At 59.5% G+C, this 19,131-nt stretch overlaps 1 protein-coding gene across 1 annotated transcript in view; it reads left to right on the forward strand.

Moving 5' to 3' along the window:
• Nucleotides 1-19,131, forward strand: part of RAB11FIP3 (RAB11 family interacting protein 3) — a 60,330-nt gene that overhangs the window by 29,189 nt on the left and 12,010 nt on the right. Inside the window, exons 3-5 of the mRNA XM_003587805.6 lie at nucleotides 4,086-4,177; nucleotides 10,688-10,845; nucleotides 13,546-13,695. Coding sequence (XP_003587853.2) covers nucleotides 4,086-4,177; nucleotides 10,688-10,845; nucleotides 13,546-13,695 — 400 coding nt within the window. The remainder of the gene's footprint in view (nucleotides 1-4,085; nucleotides 4,178-10,687; nucleotides 10,846-13,545; nucleotides 13,696-19,131) is intronic.

The raw sequence follows: 19,131 nt of genomic DNA on the forward strand, positions 1-19,131 counted from the left end.
AACCTCCTAGTGACATCAGGTCCAAGTCTGGGACGCGTTGTCAGGGCTCTGGGACCTGTGCAGTGTGCCCAGATTCACGCGTGCCCCTCGTTGGAGCCCCGCACGCGGGGTGAGGAGTCTCTGTGTACAGGGCTGCAGCTGCTGGTTGGGCTTGGTCCCTGGGGTCCTGGGATCAGTGGGGAGGTCATGTGTCCTAGAGGGCGGTGGTCCTGTTGGTGTTTGTCTCCAGCAGCTTCTTTTTGCCTTCACTCCCACGGGACATGTTGGCTGTAAGTTGAAGGTGACGGGAGTCGGCTCCAGGACTGGTGGGTCACGGGAGAAGCCTTTGCAGCTAGTCTGAGGGTCTAGGGGTGGGAAGGCGGTGGGAGCATGCGGTCAAGCCCGGGACACCAGAAAACGGGCGCCCGTGCCAGGAAAAACAAGGTGCAGCGCAGGGGAAGCCTGCTTCTGGAGGGGCTCAGCCAGCGGGGCCAGTGTGTGCGTAGTCGCAGTGATTAAAGAGCTGAGCACTCAGGTGACCAGCACCACGCTGCCCTGTGGGCCCAGGGCAGACGTCCTGGAGCTCGGGAGACTTGAGGGACACGGCCCTGTTTAGCACCCGCTGGCCATTCTTGGCCTGTGGCCCGGTTCATCTCCCAGCCTCGCGTGGGAGGTCAGTCCACTCCTCAAGCCCACTGTGGGTGACCAAGGAGCAGCCACTGCCCACCGGGCACCGGCCCCGCCTATGGGCGGGATGCGTCCTGTAATTTACCGATAGGGGTGATGCATCATGGTTCCCCGGGCCAAGGGTCAAAGGGGCTGGGAGGAGCTTGGCATCTCCACGCCTTCCAGCTGGGGCTTCCACTGCGTGGGCAGGGAGGAGCCCCAAACAGTGGCCAGCGAGCGACGGTGCCTGAGCCTTCTGTGTGGCTCTGGGGCTCTCTCTGAGCCCTGTCCACGATTCTGTTGCTCTGCTCTGATGGCCCACGGGTGACGAGAAAGGGAGCAAGTTCTGCTGTAGGAATTCCTGGGGGCTCGTGACTTGCGAGGCCCCCACCCTGGACCTCAGGAGTCCGAATGTGCTCCTGAAAGACCCGTGACTGGGCGGGAGCGGCCAGAGTGGTCCCAGCTGTTCAGGAGGTGTGGGAGCGGCCAGCACTTCAGCTCCCGGAGCGAGCCAGGGCCAGGCCTCCGGGGGCCGCGCTGGTGGGGACGCCGTCCTTGCCTGTGGGGACCTTCTGGGCGGGTCAGGCTGTGGGCCCTGCTGTTCCTTTATTTGTTGGGCTGAGTGGCTTTTGGGATCTCAGTTCCCCGATCAGAGGTTGAACTTGGGTTCCGGCAGTAGAACCGTGGAGAATCCATTGGGCCACCAAGGAACTCCGCCTGCTTTTCCTTGCTTCTTTGGTAATCTGACGGCATCATTTAGCTTCTGTTGGGAATGGAGAGTGAAAATAAAAAGAATAAAAGCAGGTCAGAGACGCTTTTGAAATTGTTAACTCACAGGGAGACGGAGAGTGTGCTCGCCCGGCCTGTGTTCAGCCAGAGTTCACCCCAGGCCGTCCTGCCCGCGCGCCTGCCGGGGCTGCCACGGCTGTGGGCGCGTCTGTCAGACGTGCGGCCTGTGGCCGGCACGGAGCGCTGACTCCATGTACTGACCCAGTTTTGCAGAAAAGCACAGGAGTTTGCTGTCCTCGCCACAGGCCTCGTTTCAGGAATAGAATGAGATTGAGGAGGGTGTTCCAAATGGGCCACTGCTTAGCTCGTCCCCCCACCAGGCTCTGATGGAGACTTGTTTTAGTTCTGTAGAGAAAACTGATAAAGAACCATATTGAGTTCCCATCCAGCTTGTAGAAACTCCCACTGCATTCACATCCCCTCCACCTCGGGGGCAGCACCTATCTCTGGAATCTGAGTCCACGTCCACCGTGGCTTCATGACTGGCTGTGTTCTGAAAGTTTTAGATCCTCTGTTTGGTTTTTGAAAGTGCAAGCAAGACTTAACATTTGAAAGTGAGAAGACAGGCAGTGTCAGCCTAGCCTTTTCTAGCTTTGTGCTGGGAAGCGGTCCTCTCCCTCCCCGGTCCATGGAAACCCTCTTGCTGTGGTTCTGCCGCTGGTCACCTGCTCTGGAGACCAGGCCTCCACACGGGGCCCGGGGGCTGGAGGCCGGCCAGCGCAGGCCCTGGGTCCAGTCCGCCACACTCCGAGGTGCCACCACAGCTGGTGACTCTCTTGGGAAGACGGCACAAGCAGCAGCAGCGGACGTGCCTCGGTTCTTCTGACGGGAGCCCCAAGGGTGCTGGGCCTTGAGTTGGCGGGGACGCCTCAGTACGCCTCAGTGACTGGACCTGTAGACGCTCGGCTCTGCCAGGCTGTCGAGGGGAGCGTGACTGTTCCGCTCAGCCTGAGGGCTCTGAAAGCAGTGGCACCGTGGTCCTGTCACTGCTCTGTGCCAAGGGCCCCTCCCCAGGCGGTCCAGCGACCCCAGGCCACGGACCTCAGAGCCTAGCTGCGGGCTGATGACTTAGGTCCAGATGCTGGAGAAGAGCGTCCCCTGACCCAGGAGGCTGGTGCTGACGTCCCAGCATCCTTGCCCAGGCATGTCAGGGGCTGGCTGGTGCAGTTGGCCTCAGGGGCGTCCGGGTCACGTGACACACACTCATCACGGGCCTGGCGCGTGTGGACAGTTACTGCTGGCACCTGTGTTGTGCTCACAGCTTCGACGCCCTGCGTGTGGGTTTTCCTCAGGAGCAGCTCTCCGATAGCCACCGCCCAGAGTGAGCACAGGCCCCTGCGGGTGCCGGCAGCCCTGCCTTCCCCCTGGCCTGACCGTAGGCCCAAGTCCCCACAGCCCTTCCTGGGCTGATGCTTGCTAGAATGGCTCAGAGCCCTGGCAGGTGCTTTGCTGCCCGGTCCCTGTTGATTTGTGAGCAGCGGGGCACCGGGTCCGTCCGCTGGGCAGGGCCTGACGTGGGGGCGTCTGGGCCGTGCCACCCTCCTGGCTCCTGTGGGTGCTCCCAGCCCAAATTCCCTGACCCCCTCCGTCCAGGATGTGAGTGGAGGCTCCGTTCCATTGGTGGGACTGGTTAACCCCTGACCTTGGGAGATTACCTGTGTCTCCACTCCCTCCTTGTCCCAGGAGGTCAGAGGTCAGGGGTGGGGTGTAGGGTCCCCTGGCAACCAGCCCCCATCCTCTGAGAGTCACCTGAGTGGTGTAAACCCAGGTGAGGTTGAAGGGGCTTGTTATGCACAAAAGAAGCTCCTCTCATCCTCCACTCATGAAATCCCGGGTTCTCGGAGCTCTGTGCCGGAACGGGGACAAAGACCAGGTAGATGTTTGTCATGATGTCGGGATGTCTCTGCAGGGCAGCTGCAGAAACAAGGGTGTCGTGCCTGCTCCTTGGAACAGGCTTGGGCTGCTCAGAGGCTGGGGGCAGGGGACAGGGCATTTCCTTCAGGAGGGTCGCTGCTGTGGGATCCTGTCTGAGAAGTGGGGTTTCTGCTGACATCAGTGTAACCCAGCGTGATGTGATGGAGTTTCCTTGAGACTCATTATAAAATAAAACATGTTGTAGACGATAAAGTAAAAAAAGGGGAAATGAAAGCCGTGCGAGTCTGGCACGCTGGACAGACGTTACCTCCTGACCCGACCCTCGCAGGAAAATACGGCGTCCGGGGCTTCCCTGGTGGTCCCACGGGTAGGGCCCTGTGCTCTCGGTGTCAAGGGCCCAGGTTCGCTCCCTGATTGGAGACCTGATCCCGAAGCCACACGGTGCGGCTAAAATAAATAAGTAAATAAATGAACTAATGGAAAGGGAGAATGGCATCTCGTTCCTTCTCGAGCTGGAGAGCACCGCAGAGCTCCGTGTCCTCCACCTTCTCCTTACAGCACAGAAACTCTGTGAGGAAGGACCCTCTTGCCATTCAGGCCCCCCCTCCACCAGAGCTGGCACGAAGCCAAGGCTCCAGGGGCTGCACTGCCTGCGGCCTCCCGCCCATGCCTCCCACGGCCACTCTGGCCCTACCCGTGCCCGCCCCGTGTGCCTGTCCCTGTGACACCATGGGGGTGCCTGGGGCTGCCGCTGAGCCGTCTCCTCTCTCCTGCAGATCCCGACAGCCCGCTATGCAGTGTCACACCTGCCCCCGACGAGGAGCTGCCTGCCTGCCCTGAGGAGTTCGATGACTTCGTGACCTTTGAGGCAAGTGGTTTTCCTGGGAGAGCGGAGAGGGAGTCTGATGGACACACACCCCCTGCCTTGTGTACCCTAAACCCTGTGTCACTTGCTGGCCCCTGGGGAGCGCCGTGCAGGGCAGGCAGGGGGCACTGTGACTGCCCAGTGGTCAGCAGGGGTCTGCTCTCCACGCTTTGCACCTGAGGCTGATGGCAGGAGGGCCCCTGGGGCCTGGGGTCAGCAGGGGCAGGCTCTCCTGTGTCATTGCTGGGCCCTTCTGCCAGGCCACTGGGATGTGTGGTGAGGGCCTTGTTTTATCAAAAACGTCCCTAGACCCAGAAAATGGGCCTGGGGACGCTTGACTTACATCTTGCTGCCTTCAGCCCCTGCCCCCAGGAGGGCGTCCCAGATGGCTCAGTGGGAAAAAATCTACCTGCCAGTGCAGGATTAGCTAAGTCGCTTCAGTCGTGTCTGACTCTGTGCGACCCCATAGACGGCAGCCCACCAGGCTCCCCAGTCCCTGGGATTCTCCAGGCAAGAATATTGGAGTAGGGTGCTATTTCCTTCCCCAATGCATGAAAGTGAAAAGTGAAAGTGAAGTCGCTCAGTCGAGTTCCACTCTTCTCGACCCCATGGACTGCAGCCTACCAAGCTCCTCCGTCCATGGGATTTTCCAGGCAAGAGTACTGGAGTGGGGTGCCATCGCCTTCTCCGAATGCAGGATTAGCTGTATCTAATTAGTAGGAAACTCTGGTTTGACTCCTGGGTGGGAAAGATCCCCTGGAGAAGGAAATGACAACCCCCTCCAGTATTCTTGCTTAGAGAGTCCCATGGGCGGGTGAGCCTGACTGGCTATAGTCCACGGGGTCACAGAGTCGGACACGAGTGAGCAACTGAGCACGCGTGCAATGTGGGGAGAAGGTGTGTGAGTGGAGCCACAGAGGAGACCAGACAGCTTCATCACCGGGGTGGTGGGGGCAGAGGCTGGGAGGGCCCTGGTGGCTCCATGTGCAGTTTTTTTCTGTTTTGGCCACACAGCACGTGGGAACCTTCGTTCCCTTACCAGGGGTCGAACCCATGCCCCCTGCATCGGAAGCCTGGAGTCTTAACCACTGGACCACCAGGGAATTCCCGAGGAATTTCCTTTTTAAAAAACACAGCTGTGGCAGCCCCTCAGCCTGCTGTTGCCCAGGGTGGGGTGTAGGGAGAGGGTGGGACTGAGGCCATGCCCTGACCCTCTGGGCGTTGGCTCCTTGGCAAGTGAGAGCCCCTCGGAGTGCTGACGGCCCACAGGACCCCTGCCCTCCACGGAGTCTCGGTGTCTTGTTTCCCTGCTCTGAGAAACTGGCCCTCAATGGTACAGGTTCACTTCCTGCCAGCCTGGGCCTCCAGGCCACCCGCAGCTGTTAAGCCCTCACAGCTCTGTCCCAGAGCCCCAGCCAGGCCTGAGCCCCTGAGGACAGGAACCGCCTGCCGTGCATCCCCACTCAGTAGCGACTGGTATCTTCGTTCTGGCTGTGACTGGGGGAGCCGGGCCAGTCATGCTGCGTGGGGACCAGGTGCCCGCAGGCACGAGTGCTGGCTGTGAGGGGCGGCGTGGTCGGACAGGGAGGGTGTGCAGGCCCGGACACGTCAGCTGTCCAGCCCACCATCAGTCCTGGACCCTGGGGTAGCGAGTCGGGGAAGGCCCTGGAAGACCAAAACACCTGGAGCCTCCCAGCACAGCAGCTTGGGCCGGGAGAGGCTGCTTGTCTTTGAACGTCCGGGGAACCCTGGTCGCTTACCTGGTTGGCCAGCAGCTGACCTCTCCTGCCTGTTGACACCCCAGAGTATGCTTTGCCATCAGTGTCTTCCGTTCTGTTCTTCTCTGGTATCTCAGTTAGAGTGCTCTGTTGATTCTTTGTATTTTATGTGTACATGGGCATCATGGGTTGAATCGTAGCCCCCAAAAGTCCACCGGAAGCCATGAAAGTCACCGTATTTGGAGACGAGATCTTTGCAGAGCTCATTATGCTAGGTAGGGTGGGCCCTGACTCCAGTGACCAGGGTCCTTGGAAGAGAAAGGGAGAGGGCTCACTGGAAGAAGGCGGTATGAGGACGGGGCAGAGCTGGAGGAACATGGCCTCCACAGGAGCTTCAGGAGGAATTCAGCCCTGCTGACACCTTCGCTTCCAACTTCTGCCTCCAGATCTATGGGGGAATACATTCCTGTTGCTTCGAGCCTCTGGTTTATGGAAATCGGATGCCCCAGGGAACTAGAATGACTTCTGTGATCCAGATTGTAAAAGGCGTCAACCCTGGGGCTGCCTCCTGGAGCCTGATGGAGCAGCCTTGGAGTGTTGTCCGGCCCCCGGCCCCCTTTTCTCTGCAGGGTGGACCCCTTGCAGGCCACAGGTGCGACCCTCCCTCCGTGGTGGTGCTTTGACTCCTGGGCAGGCCAGCCCCGCCTGGGGCTCATCACCTTCAGAAGGTGCGGGTGGGAGCCTGACAAAATGCAGCAGGACTGCTGCTCAGGTGTTTGGATCATAATTTGTTTTCAACAAGGAGGGAATATTTTAAGTTTTTGTTGTTGTTTCAAAAAAATAATACGCTTCATTTTTTTCTAGCAGTTTTAGGTTTACAGAAGATGAAGCAGATAGTAACAGGGAGTTCCCGGTTCACCCTCCTCCACCCTGGCCTCCCTCCACACACACTGTCCCTGCCCTGAACATCTCCCACTTGTTGTGAAGGGAACCTGTATTGATACGTTGTTACCGACGAAGCGCAGGGTTCCATCAGGGCTCCATCTTGGCAGTGCAGGATCTGTAGGTCTTAATAGTTGCAGTTTCACTGCTTTAAGAATCGTCTCTGCCCCCCAGGTTCCTCCCTTCCTCCCACCAGCACCAGAGACCTCTGAACTTGTACTGTCTCCATAGTTCTGCCCTTTCATGCTTTCGTAGACTTGGTTGAATCCGCAGCTTCGGGCCTTAAAGGTTCCTCCATGTGTTTTTTGCTTTTTAAGGTTTTAGATGTGATTTTGAGAGGAGTAGAATTAGGTGCTATACAGAGACTTGTAGCGGAGAAGGCAATGGCAACCCACTCCAGTACTCTTGCCTGGGAAATCCCATGGGCAGGGGAGCCTGGTGGGCTGCAGTCCATGGGGTCGCACAGAGTCAGACTCTACTGAGCGACTTCACTTTCACTTTTCCTTTCATGCATTGGAGAAGGAAATGGCAACTCACTCCAGTGTTCTTGCCTGGAGAATCCCAGGGACGGGGGAGCCTGGTGGGCTGCAGTCTATGGGGTCGCACAGAGTCGGACACGACTGAATCGACTTAGCAGCAGTAGCAGCAGCAAAGACTTGTAGAGAGCTGGTTTTTTTTTTTTTCCCGCTAAACTTTTGAATCGTGTAAGCCTAATAAGTCCTGTAAGAATATGAGTGAAGATGATGTGTATTACCGTCTAGTACCACATTTGGAGACCCCCTGCCTTTTGTTGAGTTTCTGGTGGGGTCCAGCAGTGCTGGTCAGGGGTGCCCTGGGTGTAACACTGAGGGCCCCTCCCAGGGCCTTTCCTGCCTGTGACGGGGGTCTGTGGTGCCCTGGTGTAACACTGAGGGCCCCTCCCAGGGCCTCTCCTGCCTGTGACGGGGTCTGTGGCTCCCAGCGTTTCCCCAAGCACCCGTGTGGCCCCAGCTTGTAGCAGAGCTCCCAGGAGAAAGGTGTTTCTTTGTTTTTGTATTTTGCCTCACCATGTGGCTTGCGGGATCTTATTAATCGTTCCCCAACCAGGATCTGAAACTGTGTCCTTGACAGTGAAAGTGCCCCCAGAGAATTCCCCAGAAGAAAATTTCTGATGTGGAGTTTCTAAGAAGGGACGGGGGCTGAGTGCAGGTTGTTGCTGAGGTTCTGTGATGGAGAAGGCGGCTGTGGGTGTGAATCTGAGCCCTTGAGGCAGAGAGCAGCTGGTGGAGGACTCTGCCCACAGGAGGGGGCGCAGGAGGGGCTGGACCCCTATCTGGACTGGCAATGAGTACTCTGAGTACGGGAAGATAGGAGTGGGCTCTGCTGTGCCTACTCCGGCTCCCTCCTCCTCCCACTCCCAACCTTATAAGAAGATGGGGAAGTGGGCTTTTTGTACAAACTCTTATCAGAAGGGCTAGAAGAGCAAGAACAAAAGCCTCTCTGTTTTGAGAAATGTTTGTTAAAAGCCCAGCAAGCGTTTCCTGAACTTTGCCCCCTTGCCAGCCAGCGGAGCGCGTCTGGGAGCGGGTTAAACAACTGCTAAGGCTGTGATGGACCCTCAGGTGGACAGACAGAACCTCCGCACGCCCGGCCAGTAGGAGGCCGCTGGAGCTGCTGGCCGGCTGGACGGAGTGCCGGCACCCAGTTTCATGGGAAGGCCGTCTGCACACGCGCCCTTCCTGGAGCTGCTGTGTGGAGCCGGCCAGCCGGGCGGGTGTCTGAGGGTAAGAGAAGGCAGGGCCCCGGCCACGCTTGGCCCGGCCGCCGGTTCCCCTCAAAGGGACCGTGGCCGGATGGCGGGGCCTTGGGCAGGCCTGGCCGCCCCGGAGCTCCTCGCTGGGGGCGGTGCGTGCAAGCTCCCTGCCCACCGCGTTTGTTACCTGGTGAGGAAACAGCCAAGCGTTCTCAGGCGCACTGTGATTTCCTTGAACTCATCCTGACGAGTAGTTTATGGTCGTTTCTTTGGTGGCTTAGAGGGTGAGCTGGCGAAGCAAGGCCCGTCTGGCAGCACCAAGGCTGTGGAGGAAGGACTCCGAGCCCCTCTGTGCTCTTGCAGGGCCACCCCACACAGCTTCTGCCTCCTAAGGGCAGATTCACCAGCCTTCCCTGGAAAACATCCGGCTTGTGACGCTTATTCAGGGCAGCCTGACTCCAGGGAGAGACCAGCTGCCTTGTCCTCCTGGCCCCCTCAGCCCCCCTCAGATTTCGCCCTGGGTCCTCCGGGAGCCCCAGGGCCTCCTGCCCAGGGGCCGCTCTGGGCCCTAGGGGCTGGTCCTCCTGTGGGAAGGAGCGTGGAAGGTGGGCGAGTGCTCCTCTCTGTCTGGCAGCTGGGATTAGCGTCTGCCTGGTCTTCCTGCACCGGCGGGGGAGGGGGGTGACTTCCATCCTGAGCTGTCCTGCAGAGCCCCAGTAGGAAGGCTCACTCAGGCTGCAGCCACGACTGCGGGGGAGGTCAGGCCTGCGCACCAAGCCCACCCCGCTTCTGCGCACCCAGCTGCCTGTGAGGACCGGGGCTCTGCTGCCCAGAGGAGCCTGTGCTGGGGTGCTGGCCTCGAGTCACACTCTGTCCCTGCGGGAAGCCCATGTCTCAGGTGTGTGGGCCCACCTGCTTCCGGTCGAGGGTGAGTGGGGGGTGAAAAGGGCCCCGGGCAGCTGTCCCTCGGGCCCGGGCGGTGGGTCCAGCCTCAACACCGCGGTGCCTGCCTGCAGGCTCAGCCCGGAGCCAGTCACTCAGTGGTCATGAGAAGCACAGTGGGGGCTCTTGAAGGGAGTCCTGGTTTCGGTTTTGAAGTGAGCACTCTGTGGATTACATAGTCGCCTGGGACTTGGAGAAGTATGGGAACAGGAGCGTCGAGAAAGGCCTGCAGTGGGGACCCCGGGCCTTCCCCGTCTCATGCTGCCCTGTACCAGCTGGCACACAGGCCCCCTTTCAGGCTGTCCCGCATCTGCCCTTGTGACGGCCACATTCTGAGAGGTGGTGACCTCGGGAAAGCTGCGTCTAGTCCCTGTTCTCTCCTCGAGGCGGCGCCGCTTGGATGCTCACCAGCTACATGGCTGGTGGACGGATCACATGACTAGTGGACGGCAGACGAGGCCGGACCTGGTCTCCACTGGGCATGGGTGTGGGGGCAGCCATGCGGGGCCCTCTGCCCCCCACCAAATCTCGTGGCAGAGCCCAAGGACAAAGTGCAGCCTCTCCAGCCTCTTCTCTGAAATCTCTCTCATTTGTCCATCGTTAACCAGCGTGAAAGCTTGGCTGCTTTGCTAACCAGTTGACCCTCAATTAAAGCTGAGGTTACGAAGTGAAGGCAACGTGTGTACTGGCTGTAAGTTCATTTGGACGGTCTGCAGATACCTACTTGGTGCTGGGTCCAAAGGAGTGAAAACACGGGTGTGTTTAGTGGGAAAGTAGCCCTTAACCAGTGAGTGTGATTGATCCAACAGTTGATGAATTCAGATTTTGAGGTTAGACCACGTAATTGAATTTCAGAGCAGTAGTCTGCACATACGTAGTAGTCGTTGGTGGGGACTTTTAAATTGAAAAAGGCATGTCCTTAGACTGTTGGACGTTTGTTAACAGGGTGGGTCATTCCAGTGCCGGGGGCCACAAAGGGCCGCCGGCTCTCCCGGTGTGTACCCTGGGATGCTGGGACACTTGTGTCTGCTTGAGGCATGTTTACATACACTACTAACTTTTTCTAAAGTCTGCCGTGAGCCACTGTTTCTGCTTGGAAGTGCAGGAGGGTCATCTCATGGACGCTCCCCGTCGCGGGCCCCTTCCGCGGCCGGGACTGACTCTGGGCGTCTCTCCTAGGCCAACGAGGTGACGGACAGCGCGTACATGGGCTCCGAGAGCACCTACAGCGAGTGTGAGACCTTCACGGACGAGGACACGGGCACGCTGGTGCCACCCGAGTGCCTGGACGCCGCTGAGGAGCCCGGGCATGGTGCCCTGCTGCTGCTGCCCGGCAGGTGCGTTCCCACCGCCTGCCTGGCCGGCAGGGTCACAGGGCCCTTGGGGAGTCCCGGCGGAGCCCGAGCCTGCGGAGGCCCTCCGGAGAGGCCGCGAGGCCGCCCGTTGGGTGCTCACGCGCAGTTGTGGGGGGATTCGCTTGGCGGTCAGGGCTTTGTCGTCACGGTCTTGCCTCTCATGACACAGAGAGAGATGCGCTCTTCGGGGCACGTCCTCACCTGGTCCAGAGGCACCGGGGGGTTGTCCTTGTTGTCAGCCGCACCGTGGGAATGTGTGCAGCTCCTTCATTTCCTGTCAGTGGGCCCTGGGCTCCGGGGCAGCGTGCAGTTTAGGTTTCCTGGATGAAGCTGCTTCATGTAAGCGTCATGTCTTTCTGTGCAGGCTTTGTCTTCGCGGATCCGGCTGTGCCTGGGGCTCGGTCTCGGCTATAGGGGTTACTGTGGGTCGGATGGTCTCAGGCAGCGTTGGGTGGCTCCCTGCCAGCCAGCTGCCTGCAGGCTCTGGCTGCTCCATCCTGGCAGCTCCTGGCATCGTCTGCTTCTCCATGTCCTGTCCTGGCGCAGAATGGCCGGTCCTCACCTAGGTCTCACAGGAGCCTGATGGGTGATGCCTTGCTGGCATGCTGCCTGGTGGAGACCCTCTCCCCTGCAGGCTGGTGCCCCTTTGTTGACAGCCGGGCTCTGCAGGCTGGTCCGCAAGAAATGGGACAGTGAGCGGGTGCTGCTCCTCAGTTCCGTGTCAGTTGTCTCGTGCAGACAGGCCTGGGTAGACCTGGCCTCCCAGGTCCTCTGGCCTCAGTGGTTGGAGCCCTTGCTGTGTCTCAGGGGTCCCCTCTGTCCAGGTGTGCTGCAAGCATGTTCCCCCCGCCACTCGTTCGGGGTAGCTTCTCATTCTCCGAGGCATCTGGTGTGTCTGTGGTTGGCTGCCTGTGCTGTTTCAGTCTCTGCTCACTCCACATCACTGCAGTGGTACTTGCACTTGTTTGAAAACTTTATTGTTTTGCCACTGTTCTCAGCCCTGCATCTCCTGTGTGTGCTGTGAGGCAGGGGTCACATCTCCCATCCTCGGGAGACAGAGGCATCAGGACGTCCATTGGCTCAGGCTCGGTTTGAAGCTTTCTCTTTGCTCGCTGGCCCCCGCGGTGGCCGAGTGTGTGTGCTGTGCTGGCCGGCCTGCTTAGCTGTGTGTGCCCTGCGTGGGTCAGCACCGCGTGGTTCCGGCATCTGCGCTTCCAGCCCCCTCTCCAGGGCTGTCTGCTGCTTTGGCCTTGGTGCGTCTATGTGGATCCCAGACTCGGCTTGCCAGTCTCTGGGGAGGGCACCTGCTGGGCTGGGCAGGCGTGTGCTGGGTCCACAGGTTATTTGACAGAACCAGCATCTTGAAGTATGGGCTTCCCAATCTTCGAACATAGTTTATTGCTGCATTTACTGGAGTCTTCTTTGGCTTGCCATGGTGGGGGTGGCCATCTGGTGGGGGGCGGTCAGGTGTGCACAGTGGGCTCTCGGTTCTGCTGGGGCCAGAGGGACAGCTGTGGGGACCTCGGGCCGAGCCCCGTGTGTGAGGACAGAGCCTGCGCGACTCCTCAGGGGCTGGGGAGAGAGGGTTACGATGCAGCACGTGGGGCTGGGGCACTGCCTTAGCGCAGCTTCCTAACCAGTGTTTTTAAGGTAATCAGATAAGTTCGTTTAATTCCATCTGGGTTAAGTAACCAAAGCTGGAGAAATGCCAAACCCAGGAAACCATTATGAGGTCTTCGATTTTCTCTGAAACTTTCCAGCCTTGGTCTGTTGTGCTGCCTAAGCAGTGACTTGCTGTCAGGACGCACTGACATCATGTGAGCCTCAGTGTGAGACGTACCTGAATCGGCGACAGGATGCCGATCTGAGCTGAGGTCACCTGTCTTCTTGTTGTCGTGGTGTGTGCCGCGCTCGCGGCCCGCCCCAGGCCCCCATCACGAGGTGCACATCCCCTCTGACGTGGGGACACGCGCCTGGCCGCTCGCTGCCCCGAGCACCCGGATCCAACCCGCGGAGGCTGGGCAGGGTCCCTCTCGCCATGCAGGCAGCTTCCTGTCCCGGGTCTGGGCACGTGCACACACAAGCAGCTCGTCTGGAGAAACAGAAAGCAGCTCTGTGTGATCAGGCGGCTGTCGCGAGGAATCCCTTCTTCTTGGCTTCAGTGGCTGGCAGGTGGCAGGCAGACTCAGGGTGCTCTTCAGAGATGGCTGAGATCCTGAGCCCCCGGCTGGGTCACAGTGGAGCCCAAGCTGCGTGTGTGTGGCTGTGGGTCTGGGCAGAGGACGGACGGCCTCCGTGACCCCTGGGCCCCCCAAGGGGCAGCTCCAGTGCCTGCTCATGGGTTCTGGGGTGGCGGGCTGTGGTGAGGAGGGGGTCCGGCCCCGGCCAGGAGTGTCTGCGGGAGCTGGGGTGCAGTGAGCCCTGGGCTCCAGGGCATCTGGTGACTGGAGGACACAGACCGTGAAGCTTTGGTTACGGACGTGGTGGTGTGGGGTCGGCTGGGCCAGGCGGAGTCCATGGGCAAAGTCAGTCACCTGAGTTTGTCTTTCCCAGCATGACTGCAGGAATAGGCGCCACTCACACGTGTGGTCGCCGTGGGCTCCGAACAGAGGCTCGGGTCACATCCGCAGTTCTGGGGTCCTCGGTCCCGAGGCGGCAGCTGACTCTCCTTTGCCTCCGCAGGTCCCACCTGCAGGGCCAGTCCGTGGTCGCGGTTATAGGTGGTGAGGAGCACTTCGAGGACTATGGCGAGGGCAGTGAGGCGGAGCTGTCCCCGGAGATCCTCTGCGGTGGGGACCGCGGCTGCAGGGATCCCGCCTTCCTCACTCCCAGGTAAAGGCTCCTGTTTGCAGGCTGGTCTCGTTCCCTGTGATGTAGCTGAGCAGTGCCACTGAGATTAGGGTTCCCTTTGGGGGGAATGTTGGCTGCAGCTCCTCTCATCCCGTCGTGGTCCCGTCTCCCTGTTTGAGAGGCCGAGGCCGAGCTCCAGGCATACAGACAGGGGACGCTTGGCTGTGCGTGTTTCTCAGCGCTGCTTGTGAATTGAGCTGTGATTTGCAGTAAGCTTGAGGCAGGCTGTGTGTGTGTGTGATATGTGTTGTGTGTGTGTGAGAGAGTACGTGTGTGCTAGTGTGTGATGTGTGGGTGGTGTGTGTTGCCTGTTCTCTGTGTGTCACGTGTGTTCTGTGTGTGTGATGTGGGTGGTGTGTGTGATGAGGACTATGGCGAGGGCAGTGCGGAGCTGTCCCCAGAGACCCTCTGCAGTGGGGACCACGGCTGCAGGGGACACGGTGGGTGATGTGTGTGTAGCCTATTCTGTGTGTGTCACGTGTGTTGTGTGTGTGTCATGTGTGGTGTGTGTGTGGCCTGTTCTGTGTGTATCACGTGTGTTCTCTGTGTGATGTGTTCTGTGAGGGGGCTGTTGTGTGTGCGTCACTTGTGTTCTGTGTGTGTGGTGTGTGTGTTGTGTGTGTGATGTGTTTTTTCTGTGTGTGGCCTGTTCTGTGCGTGTCATGTGTATTGTGTGAGTAATGTGTGTGTTGTGTGTGTGGCCTGTTCTGTGTGTGTCACATGTGTTCTCTGTGTGTCGTGTGTGTTCTCTGTGCGTGTCGTGTGTGTCCTGTGTGTGGCCTGTTCTGTGTGTGTCACGTGTGTTCTCTGTGTGTAGCCTGTCTTGTGTGTGTTGCGTGTGTTCTATGTGTGGTGTATGTGTAGCCTGTTCTCTGTGCGTCACATGTGTTCTGTGTGTGTCACGTGTGTTCTGTGTGTGTCACGTGTGTTCTGTGTGTGATGTGTTCTGTGAGGGGGCTGTTGTGTGTGCGTCACTTGTGTTCTGTGTGTGTGGTGTGTGTGGTGTGTGTGTGGCCTGTTCTGTGTGTGTGACATGTGTTCTGTGTGTGTGACATGTGTTCTGTGTGTGGCCTGTTCTGTGTGTGTCGCGTGTGTTCTGTGTGTGGTGTATGTGTGGCCTGTTGTGGTGTGTCGCGTGTGTTCTGTGTGTGTTGTGTGTGTTCTGTGTGTGATGTGTTCTGTGGGGGGGCTGTTGTGTGCGCATCACGTGTGTCCTCTGTGTGTTGCGTGTGTGACGTGTGTGGTGTGTGGCCTGTTCTCTGTGTGTCACGTGTGTGGTGTGTGTGGCCTGTCCTGTGTATGTTGCGTGTGGTGTATGTGTGGCCTGTTCTCTGTGTGTCACGTGTGTTCTCTGTGTGTCACGTGTGTTCTGTGTGTGACGTGTGTGGCCTGTTCTGTGTGTGTCACGTGTGTTCTCTGTGTGTCGCATGTGTTCTGTGGGGGGAGCTGTTGTGTGTGCGTCACATGTGTTCTGTGTGTGTCATTTGTGTTCTCTGTGCGTCACGTGTGTTCTGTGTGTGTCACGTGTGTTCTCTGTGTGCAGCCTGTTCTCTGTGTGTGATGCATGTGGTGTATGTGTGGCCTGTTGTGTGTGTATCACGTGTGTTCTCTGTGTGTCGCGTGTGTTGTGTGTGTGATGTGTTCTGTGGGGGGGGCCTGTTGTGTGTGCATCACGTGTGTTCTGTGTGTGTCGCATGTGTTCTGTGTGTGATGTGTTCTGTGGGGGGGCTGTTGTGTGCATGTCATGTGTGTTCTGTGTGTGTTGCATGTGTGTGCGTGTGACGTGTGTGGCCTGTCCTGTGTGAGTAAGCGCCGGCGTCCTGCTCAGCTCTCCGAGTCGGCTGTGCTGATGGGCCTCGCCCTGCACGCCCCTTCGTGTACTGTATGCCCTGAAGGCCTGTGGAAACCCTCCTGCACTTTCCCAAGGGCGGTGCTTATGTCGATCTCTGTGTCACATTTTGGAAATTCTCAGCATTCCAAACCTTTGATATGATTATGATCATGGTGGGAGTCTGGGATCAGCAACCTGCGACGTGACTGTTGTGAACCGATTGCATCTTCCTAAAGGCTCAGGTGATGGTGAGCATTTTTTAGCAATAAAGTGTTTTTCAGTTAAGGTATGCATATTGTACATTTTTTTGGCTGCACCACACAGCATTTGGAATCTCAGTTCCCCGACCAGGGATTGAACCTGTGCCCCTGCAGAGGGAACTGGGAGTCCAGGAAGTCCCTGCATTTTTTATAGACAGGATGCTTTAGACTACAGTGTAGTGTGGATGTCACTTTTACTTGCACCGGAAACAGGAACTTCCAGTGATTCCTTTTACTGCGACCGGCCGCAGATGAGGCTGCAGTAGCTCCGAGGCCGGCCTCCTCTCGGAGTTTTCTGTTTCTCCGTGTTTTCCCGCATGTCTTCAGACTGTGCTCCTCTTGTAGCTGGATGCTGGTGTCTTTTGACCAGCCTCTGAGAGAGGTGTTTGCATCACAGACGGCTGTCAGGATTCATTTCCTATAATGACCTGGCGTCCCCAGACGGCGAGGTTCGGCCTTGGATACACTGAGCTGTGGCATCTGGCGGGCCAGCCCTGGGCTCACGGGCGGGCTCCTCCCAGCTCTGCTTCCTCTCCGGGCAGCAGGAGGCCTGGAGGAAGCGCCCACCCCCGTGCCTGCCCCCGTCAGCCCCCTGTCCCCCTGCTCCTGGTTCTGGGGTTCTCCACCTGTGCCCACAGTGGCGGTTGTGGACTTGGATGTGCTGAGAGGGGTGCGCTCTGCTGGCATGGCCCGAGGGCCCGGCCGAGGCCCCCGCGCACGTGCCTCCACTGGTTCCGTGCCCGCCCGCGTCCTCGGCTTCGTCTGCAGGGTGCCGTCTGTGCTTCAGTAGCCTGGGGTCCTCGTGGCCGCACTTCCCGTTGCCCTGAAGGCCCCTGTGGTTAGTTCCTGGGACAGTAACGATTCTGAGTTTTTAGAGGACGTCCTTCCCGCAGCCCTGGCTGTGGCACTCCCTAGACAGTCACTGCCATGGCCATAGGGCGGGAAGTGAGGCGCTGGCTGCGTGCGCCGCACTCACACAGACACATTTCGGGTGGAGGATGCGGGTGTCACGATGCTGGCTTCTCCGCGAAGCTGCCAGGCTCGCCCGAGTCCTGAGCGCCTGACGAGGAAGTGCTCCAGCCGCCGCACGGCAGGCGGCGCAGTCCCAGAGGTGGGGCGAGGGCCTCTGCACCGTGAGCAGAGGTCTCCTGCCGGCACCCTGCCCAGCCCTGGTCCGGCCCCTCCTGAAGACGCACCTCTCGCCCCTCCAGCGCCGACCCACTCAGCACCAAGCTGCACAGCATCCTCACTGACGAGGCCTTTGAGTTTTACTGCAGCCAGTGCCACAGGCAGATCAACCGCCTGGAGGACCTCTCTGCTCGCCTGAACGACCTCGAGAAGAATAGGTAACCCGCGGTGCCTGGCCTGCTGTCTGTCCCGGGCGCGGGAGAGCCCGCCGGCCCGCAGCGCCCGCCGCCCTGGCCAGGTGCCGCCTGAGTGCCGGGGGCTCCCTCAAGTGGGCCAGCGGGCCTGCGGGCCGCATCCTCACCTCCACCCGGCCCTGCATGTGCTCGTCCGGCCTGCTGCCCCACGTGCATGCCACCACCCAGTCCCCGGCCCTGCCCTGCCTGTGGACCGCCAGCGCATGGAGGAGAGCCTGCTCTTAGGAGGACATGCTCTTTGCATTTCACCAAAAGACGTTTTCAGTGGAGGCACAGCAGCAGCATCGGGAAACCTGAAGGGACCTAGGTCTGGGTGCAGACGGGAGTGGCTCTCGGGGTCGGCACTCTGCCAGGTGCCCCAGGGGCTCTGCCGCCCATGTGCATGTGCTACTCCTCACCCGTCCCCCTCCTCATCTGCTCCCCTCTCCGCCTAACGCCGCCCACCCCCAAGTTGGAGTCCCGGGGACGGCCCCTGGCTCCTCACAGCCTCCAGTTGCAGGAAACAGCTTGGGCAGTTGGCGTGCGTCAACGTGTCCGTTAGGCAGGTTGGCGCTCTAGCTTGTTGCACGGAGCGACGAGCCCTCATGCCACACACCCCACAGCCCTGCCCCGCAGAGGAGGTGTGGGACCACCTGGTGCTGTTGTGCTTCGGACTTCCAGGGGACTTCCTGGAGGAGGGGGCCTTGACCGGCGGTGGTACCACGTGTCCACGTCTCCCGGGCCTGCCATTGGCCCCTCAGCCGGCCTGGTGGACCCTTGACAACAGCCCACCGTGTGCATCCTCCCGCCCCACTCAGCCGGGTCCAGCCAGCGCCCAGTCAAGTGAGGGACAGGGCTGGTGGGCAGCTTCACAGGGAGCCTGGGCCCCGGCAGCACTGAGGAGGAATTGTAGGTGCCCTTTGAGGGGCTTCAGGGGACAAGGGGGCTCAGAGACCCGCCGGCCCCCTCTACCCCTCATGTTCAGCCCAGTGCTCCACACACGCCTTGGGCGGGCCGCCCGCTCGGCTGGGGAGGTCATTTTACTTCCCGAGCTGGGCCCTGCCGTCTCTGTGTTTGAGAGTGAACTTGAGGACATACGCGCATCTTAGTTCTCCCGCTCTTGAAGTCTCTTGACACGGAGGTGGTTTTTTCCACGTTGAGGGCCTGCTGCAGGGCAGCCACGGTCACTTCTGTGAGGCTTTGTGGGGCCAAGACTAGACTGGGGTGTGACTGCATCCAGCCAGCAAATCTAAGGGGTCTCATGTCCATTTCAGCCACCTGTCCCCTAAGAAAGGCGCTGATGAAAGGGTTAACATGCCATCAAAGCCTTCGTTACGATCGGGACACAGATGTCAGGTGGGAAGTTCCCCTCATACCTGCTCCAGGAGAGGCTTGCCCTCGGCGTCCACAGAACTGTCTCAGGGTGAGCGGAGCTGGTAGTTGTGAAAGGTGACTCAGTCCAGTGTCCAACAGGTTTGACAACAGGCGTGATTTCTACCTCCCAACCCTCAGAACACACGTACTTGCCATGTTCCTGGCGCCTCTGTGAAATAGTTCATTGCGTGACAATGGGGAGTCGGCTTTCCCCAGAGGTGTAGGTGCTGTGGGCCCAGGGGGAGGAGTCAGCTGGACAGCGGTCTGTCCTGGGCTGACACTTCGTCAGTCAGGAGAGGGGACCACACAGTAAGCTGAATGGGAAGTGTGATAAAGAGTGACCAGTTCTCATGGGGCCAGGGGTTGGCGGAGGAGAGGAGGGCAGGGAGGAGGGCCACCCAGCCCGGGGCCACACCTTCCAGACTCACTGGACATCTCCCCCTGGAGGAATGCTGTTGCTGGCAAGTGGGGGTCTCTCACCAGAGCAGCTCCACCATGGACCTACCAGGGGCTGGCCATCAGGGCCTGAGTTCCACCACAGCGCGGCTCATGCAGATAGGCCCCGGGAAGCAGGCCCCGTCTTGGGTCCCTG

Source organism: Bos taurus, chromosome 25, assembly GCF_002263795.3.
Source record: "Bos taurus isolate L1 Dominette 01449 registration number 42190680 breed Hereford chromosome 25, ARS-UCD2.0, whole genome shotgun sequence".
In the NCBI taxonomy this organism is placed as follows: Eukaryota; Metazoa; Chordata; class Mammalia; order Artiodactyla; family Bovidae; genus Bos; species Bos taurus.